Genomic DNA, 7961 nt, shown 5'->3' on the forward strand with positions numbered 1-7961 from the left:
GCCTAGAACTTTTTACCAAAAACCAAGACATTTGTTGAAAGGGATCCTCATAAATTAAATTGGTAATATTTAATTATAAAACAATTAAAAATTTTTAAGGAATCAATAAACAATATTATTTCGCTTTCTTTACATGAACTTACTCTTACATGTAGAATAAATATATTCATGAAGTCATGTTTATTTGATATATAGACAAGTTGATAAACAATGCATTTATTTTATAATTAGACAAATACGTATAAAATAGATAATTTAAAAACTATTTTAAAATTTAATTGTATATTCCAATATATTAGAACAGTTTATTATTAATTTTTAGCAAGATATTTATATATATATATATATAAATAATTCAGTCCATTAATGTCAAATTTAATATCTCACAAATTTCACTTTATTAATTAGTTTTGAAAAAAACTTATATCAAGATGCTAAGTGATTTTCATTTAATATGCACAAATTTGAATATTTAACATCTCAAATACTCTGTTATTAATTAATATGTGTACTAAACAGTATGCATCTCTTGGTTTCAATAATATAATCGCAGTGATAAAAATTACATAAAACTTTAAAATATGTAATATTTTAAAGCAGTTATAATTATCAGCAACTATTCAAATCACATTCAAAGATTCATCAAGAAATTATATTAATTACACATGTTATTAAACATAGAATGTTTTCAAATCTATGTCCATATAGAAATTTCATTTATTTTTGAATACACATTTACACAATCAGATATGTATTTTATACGTATCTGAAAATAGTAGATACCAGAAATCCTGAATATCATCATAAAATGCTCTAAAATTATTATCAAATGATGATGTCAATTAAATTGATGTGTACCTTTGTAAAATTACCACATTAAAAATAAATATTTGTTAGTTTATTTATGTTTAGTTGTATATTAGAAACTTTAATTACTAGGTATATTGGAATAGTTATCATTCATCAATGACAGGATTTCAAAGAATTAATTATAATATAATATAATAAGTAATAACATTAATTATGAAATTAAATCTGAATAAATTTTAAATCATTTTAAGAAGTTGGAGATGACTAACTTATAAATGCCATTATGTTAATTAAATATAAAAATAAATGATGTTGGAAAAAAAACATACTAAATATTAATTGTTTAGGTAACAAGTATCTTTGTATTTGAAATTTAAAATTATGATCTGTTATCACTATAAATTTTTTTTTTTTTTAAATAAGTATATTCCTTTAAACTAAAAAATATTTTAATTACATTCAGTCTATATAATTATATATAATGATCATTAAAAATTGAGCAGATATATCTAGATTCCTTCATATTTTACTTTTAAAAACCACAGCAATATTTTAAGTTGAGTAATGATTAATTTCACATTCAATTATTCATTTGCATATCTTACTACTATATAAGATCTGAAAAAAACTAGTAGCTTAAAAAGATAATATATAATTAATATAGACAATTAAATTTATCATAAGACAACTTAAAACAGAATGCATTAATTTTAATTTTCATTATCAATGTTTAATGAAACAATATAAAGTTAGGTGACATTAAAAAGTATTCATTACTAAAATGCCTTTCTGTAAATTGATTTTCTATAGGAATTGAAGGAATTATCATTCAACAAATAAAAAAAATTATATGACAAAATTACAGGAGTTTTCATCTAGGGGTGCAAAAAGGAATGGGACGAAGAAAATTCAAGTTTCAACCATATTTTCACAAATAAATCAGGCAGAGTGAACTATAATAGGCATTAAACTGAATGAAAAATGTTAATGCACACACTAGAGCATAAATTATGTTTGATTGATGTAAAAATTACACATACAAAATCATTTAAATTAAACCGTATTATTATGTGAACAAAAATTCGGAAGAATGAGATAATGACAATAGTAGATTAGGCGGTTGTTTTCGGTTTTACTTCTTCAAGGTTAGGCAGGGTTTCTTCACTCTTCTCTTTGCCTTTGCCCTGTAGAATAATTAATTAATTAATAAAAAATTATATGTCATTGTAAAATATGCAGCTAAACATTTAAAGAAATTGCATATTAATTACCGCAGTATCACTTTCAATGTCATCAAGTTCAGGCATTTCTTCATCGTCAGAATCTTCATCAGAAGGTATATTGTAGTCTCCTCCCAAGCCTCCTCCTAAACCACCAAACTTAGGGGCGCCGCCACCACCGCCCATCATATTGAGCATCTAGTTTACAAAAATAAATAAATATTTTAAATAAAACATAATATTAATGTTATTATTTGATCTATTGGACATACATCGTCAATGTTACCATCTCCACCCAATCCTCCACCACCACCTGCTGCAGCTTCATCTTCTGAATCATCTTCATCTTTCCATTTCTTAAAATCAACTTTTAACCAGTGGTATTTCTTTTTCTCTTTGGTTAATTGTGGCCAATATTTCGTGTCAGTAGTTGGCTTTCTCAAAATCAGTTCAATGTATCTACCACCAACTATTGTTTTGCTAATCTTTAATATAAATGTATATAAAAAAAACACATTAAAAATAACAAGGTTACCAATAAATAGATAGGCAATATGAAATCAATTAATTAAATTTACTTCAGGTTCTATTGCTCCATATAATGGTATGGTAATATCATATACTTTCTGTTCCAAGCCAGCAACACTATGGAAAACTATCTGTTCAGTTTCAATTTTAATGTCTGGATTTATACAATCATCTACACAAAAGGTAACATATACAACATCATTACGTTGTGCCCAAACGACTGGAGGGATCAAAGACCTGAAAGAAAAAATTTGAATAATGTATTATCCATTGTCATAGATGTAGTAGGTATTAGATTTTGCAAAATATACATTAAAAATAAGCAGTTCTTCATATTGGTGATTATTAATTTAAGATACGAAAAAAACAAATTCAAATATTATAAATTAAACATCGAATCATAAAAAATATTATATTTTTTCAGAATAACAGGAGTATATGTTTTCATTAAAAAGTTACATAATCAATATTGTTAATTATACCTAATATAAATCAAGATTTATTTCAAAAGTGTTGTGTCAGAAGTACAATCTGTACTTCATATACTTAATTATATATATATATATATACCTAATTTTTAGAACATTTTTATTCTAACGCTCATAGAAATTATAAGATACAAGCTAAATCTAGTATAAAGTCACAATGCAGGCAATTAAAAAAATAGTATATTTATTATTTTAACACAAAATGATAGGCAATATTAATATTAAACATACCTATATAGGTAAAAAGTTAAGTAAGGCAATGGTTTTAAAGAATTAAACACAATTATTTTATGAACATCAAAATTAAATTATATATATTTTACTTTGTTTTATAGGAACCTAAATGACTTGTTTATTTGCAAATCAGTGTCAAAATTAAATGTTACATTATGAAGTTTTTAAACTGCTTACTTGCACTTAAACTACAGAACTTTTTTGACTTTGTATTAGCATCTTATTGATTTTGAATGTTGTATTTGATATTTTAAAAATTACTTATTATTTTTCCTTTTGGAATAAATAATTATTAACAACTAATAATTGTATTTTCAACAGCACAAGCATTATTCATAACATAGCTTACAGTACATTTACCTGAGCCTATTATTAATAAACTGTCCATTAAAAATATTTATCAGTTATAAGTCATTTTTATATTTATTAAAAACAGAAATAATTAACTAACAATAATATATATCAACCCTTGGCCAACACACACTTCCAAGAGACGCCACAAAGTCATAATTAATAGACTCAGAATCGGGCATACGTGGCTTACACACAGCTTTCTCATGAGACACGACGATCCTGCCCAATGTACAACCTGCGGAGAAGCTCTAACTATCAAACATGTCCTTCTACACTGCCGAAATTTTACAGATACCAGAACCTCCTTAAACATTCCAGAACACCTCTACGAAGCACTCGGACCGGACTATGAAAATTCTATTAATATTCTAACTTTCCTAAAAATAACCAAACTTTATAACCTCATATAATTTCATATGTTTTCCTTGATATTCCCCTACTTTAATTATACATACCTACCAAAAATAATTTTATTGTAATATTGTAAAATGTATTGTAAATTGTACCTGTATATATAAGTAATATTTTAAAATATGTAAGCTAATAACCTTAGTTGTTGAGGCTTTAAAGTAATAAAAAAAAATAAAATAAAAATAATATATATATATATATATATATTACATTTTTATTAACTTAAATACTCAATTCTCATATCTACCAATATTTTAATCATTAAAATTAAGTTAACCTAGATATAAGAAATAAGTATCCTCCTAATAGTCAGGTACTAATTTTAAAAATCAAACATGAGTTTAACTTTTGAGTACCTATGTTTTAAATGTTTTTAAAACCTTATTGATACTGATAAAAATGTTTATTAAAGCAGATTATGAAAACTAAAGAAGCACTTTAAATACCTAATTATATTGTAAATTTACGACAAATCATTGATTTTTTAATAAATAACGTTTAAAATAAAATGTTTAGGAAATCTTCTCATATGTCTTTAATACCTCGTTTAATACAATTAAGTACTTGGTATTGATTTATTGAAACTAATGTTTTAAATAAAATTATGATGCCATTAAAAAAAAAAAATATTTTATATAAATTAACAATAATTACCTAGGTTGCCTTGGAATAAAATAAACTAGAATTTTAAGTACAGATATAGGGAGAATTAAATATGTATTAACGATTAGTCACGAACCATTTATTGATTGTTTAAGTACTACATGCAATTTGATACTATTGTCAGAAGTAATGTTACACAATGGGGTGTACTTGATTTGAACAAAAACACTGTTCACTAGAATTTCGTCGCTGATAGAGGAGACAGAATAATAATAATAATAATTAAAAACCCTAATCAGTCATCATAAAGTAAGAGAGCTACACACCTCAAGGTTCAAAGATAAATACTAAAAAAAAAGGTTTATCATTTCTTTTGTTCCCATGGTACATTGGCGAGTGTTAAGGTGTTTAAGAGAGGAGGGTGTCAAGGGTGGTGGGGGCGGAACGGAAGGAGGCGTTTCACGTTTGATCGATAAAGTATTAAGAGTCGAATTTGAGAGATCCATAAGTAAAGATCAACGGTTCACTGAATCACACAACTGGGTAACGAAAATGACTTAATTTACCGGTGTGCGCGCGCCCAACTTGCTAGGACACAAGCGTCTTCTGGCAGAAGTCGGCGGTTCTTTAGAAAACGGATGTCGAGAGGAACCAAGTCAAAGTTTAGAGGAGGAGGGGACTGGCAGGGATGCCCGAACTTAACTCGGGAAAGCTAACAGTTCATCTCAAGACGTGGGGAAGTTGGAATACGGAAACGGCGGGTACACGTGTGCGCAGTTGACCAGAGCACGAGGTGGTAGCGGAAGCACTTATCGTCGACGGCACAAGCGTCTTAAAGCCAAACAAACGTCTCGCGCAAATGGTCTCTCCGTTGTCTATACCCAACATGTCCCGTTACCATCCGTAGTCCAGACTCAATATGGCGCGTACGGACACACTAGCGACAGAAAAAAAAATTAAAGGTATTCACTTACTGTTGAGTGGTCATGTTGTGTTTTTACTCCTTGGTACTTGGTTCTAGTTGCGAATTGCAATGTATTGTCGCCGAACTGTGCAAAAATGAAAAGCTTATTCGACTTACGCGGGAAACGTAAAATTTGCTAACGGATCACCGGCAATTTGCAGTATTCAGCGATCGAAAAATAACAAGTAGCCACTACTCAACTCTAGGCAACCGCGGAATGAAACGAAAATCGTCCAGTAATGTGGTGAGGTGGGGTTGGAGAGGGCCGACCCGGCGGCTGGCAGTGAGTTACGATATCGGTTGATGGAAGAAACGGCGTTTGTTGCACACCTTGGAGGAATAAATCGAAGACGTCCGCCACCAAATTAACCGCGCTTGACATTTTACTACAGACTGCCATTAAAACACTTTTAGCGTTCGCTCATTACGTCTTGATGAGTGATGACTGAATTATGTTGATTTTATATTAATCAATTATTAATTATCATTAATTTTATCAAAAAACATATTATGATCCTTCAACCGATTAATAAACTAAATAAATAGAAAAAATATTTTATAAACATCGAATAGCATTGATGGGGTGTGCATAGTTTATGCAAAAATTCAAAAAAGATTTGTTAATATTATATTTATAAAAAAACAGATTCTAGATAGACAGTTTTAAAGAGAAGGTTTTAGTGTTAATATTTTTTTTTAAACCCCTCCCAGAGCAAATTTGAATGTACGCCACTGAATATGGGTAATTTTATAACCAAATAATCTTATATCAGTATATAACTATCTAGGTCAATGCATTAAACATAAAAAATAGGCTCTGGGGGGATCTATCCCCATCCCCTCTCCATAACTACACCACTGCATTACCTATTAAGCCAACTTCATTATAATTTATAAATGAATAATGATATATATAATATATGTATTATGTATAAATAATATAGATAAGCTCACCTAACCTTTTGAACTGAATTGTTTATATTTACCAGTTATTAATCATATATTATATTAGATCATTAACTATACAGTTTAATGTAAATAGATTATTCTAATAAATTATTTTATTAATTACCAGACGGCAGACACCTATGGATTGCAATTTACTAGTGCAGACCACGGTCTTAGAAGATATCTTCCAACATACTGTATTAATCAGATTTAAAACCAAGGTTTTTTTTTAGGGTGAAATAATAATACTAATAATAAATCCTTATGATAGGCTTGCTATTGTTTATTCTTTAATCGCACAATTTAGTATAGATCTGCAGGGGTGACCAGCTTTCGGCTCTCGTTATATTTGAATGTGACTCAAGTTTTATTAAAAAAAAAAACAATATTTACTTGATAATAACGATAAAATTATAAATTGTATTTATTAAAATGTTGGCTCTCAAAATTATTGTGTTTATTCATGTGGCTCGTGGACGTATTCATGTTGCCATGTTGGCCCTGGTATAGATGAATAAAAATTAGCAATTACCTTAGGTAGGTATGTATAGGTTACCTACATATTATAATTTATTCTTTGCATTATGTTAAAGACCGGTAATCAGCTATGACTATAATAATACGTTATAGGCATTAATAGTAAATTATAGTAGACAGTAATACCTTAGGTATGTATATCTAATGGTCCTAATATCCTGATAATTTATTCATAAAAATATAAAATATAATATTATTGTTTAAACTGTGCTATATAAAGTACCTATAAACCCATTTTAGTAGGAATGTATAACTGTTAATTATGTAAATCGTCGGTTCCTAAAGTTATAGTCTGGTTGAACACAGAGTCTAAAATTTATAAATTTTGCAACTGCACATCCAATTCCACTCAATAAAATATTTTAAAATAATAAATTTACAGTATTGTTCAAAATTGAATAAACATAGAAGTATTGCCATTTGCCAGTATTGCATACTTTTTAATTTACAACTGCACATTTCATTCTAGCTTTCTAGTTATTCCACATTTGCACCTAGTGTAAGTATGCTAATTGCTAGTGCTATTGCAATTTGCAGTACTTAATGCACACAACTTTAGGTCTTGGTAGAACCTACGAAAGTTCATAGAAATTAATTATAATAAATTATGCTATGATAGGTACTTCATGGATAGGTACATTTTAAAATAATAAAATGTATAATAGTCGGCATGACTTACAGTGTCGCCAGTTTACCATTAATTTTCAACGCCCTTCGTCTTATCCATACAACTTGAAACACGTATCAGATTTTCTAGGTTTGGTTTTTATATGTCAAGTACAAAGTATTTTAACGTTTTATCAATTTTGTATATTTGTTTCAAATTATTTTGATAACATTCTACTCAAGGGCCACGACTACCTT

At 28.2% G+C, this 7961-nt stretch overlaps 1 protein-coding gene across 1 annotated transcript; it reads right to left on the reverse strand.

Moving 5' to 3' along the window:
- Positions 1 to 1499: 1499 nt before the first annotated feature.
- On the reverse strand, positions 1500 to 5861 carry p23 (cytosolic prostaglandin E synthase). Its single transcript, XM_015510880.2, has 5 exons — positions 5623 to 5861; positions 2609 to 2795; positions 2303 to 2515; positions 2082 to 2228; positions 1500 to 1994 (listed from the first exon to the last, which is right to left on the reverse strand). Exons 1-5 carry the CDS (start codon positions 5634 to 5636, stop codon positions 1923 to 1925), a joined length of 633 nt encoding a protein of 210 aa, XP_015366366.1. The 5' UTR covers positions 5637 to 5861; the 3' UTR covers positions 1500 to 1922.
- Between the last annotated feature and the right edge of the window lie 2100 nt (positions 5862 to 7961).

Source organism: Diuraphis noxia, unplaced genomic scaffold (genome assembly GCF_037042655.1).
Source record: "Diuraphis noxia isolate RWA-SAM2 unplaced genomic scaffold, SU_Dnox_SAM2 contig0004, whole genome shotgun sequence".
NCBI classification, from domain to species: Eukaryota; Metazoa; Arthropoda; class Insecta; order Hemiptera; family Aphididae; genus Diuraphis; species Diuraphis noxia.

Coding starts and splice junctions, on each gene's coding strand:
- p23 (XM_015510880.2), bottom strand. Junction 2,516..2,608: donor ATGGAGCAATAGAACCTGAA/GTAAATTTAATT, acceptor TTTATATTAAAG/ATTAGCAAAACAATAGTTGG. Junction 2,229..2,302: donor GAGATGGTAACATTGACGAT/GTATGTCCAATA, acceptor TTTGTAAACTAG/ATGCTCAATATGATGGGCGG.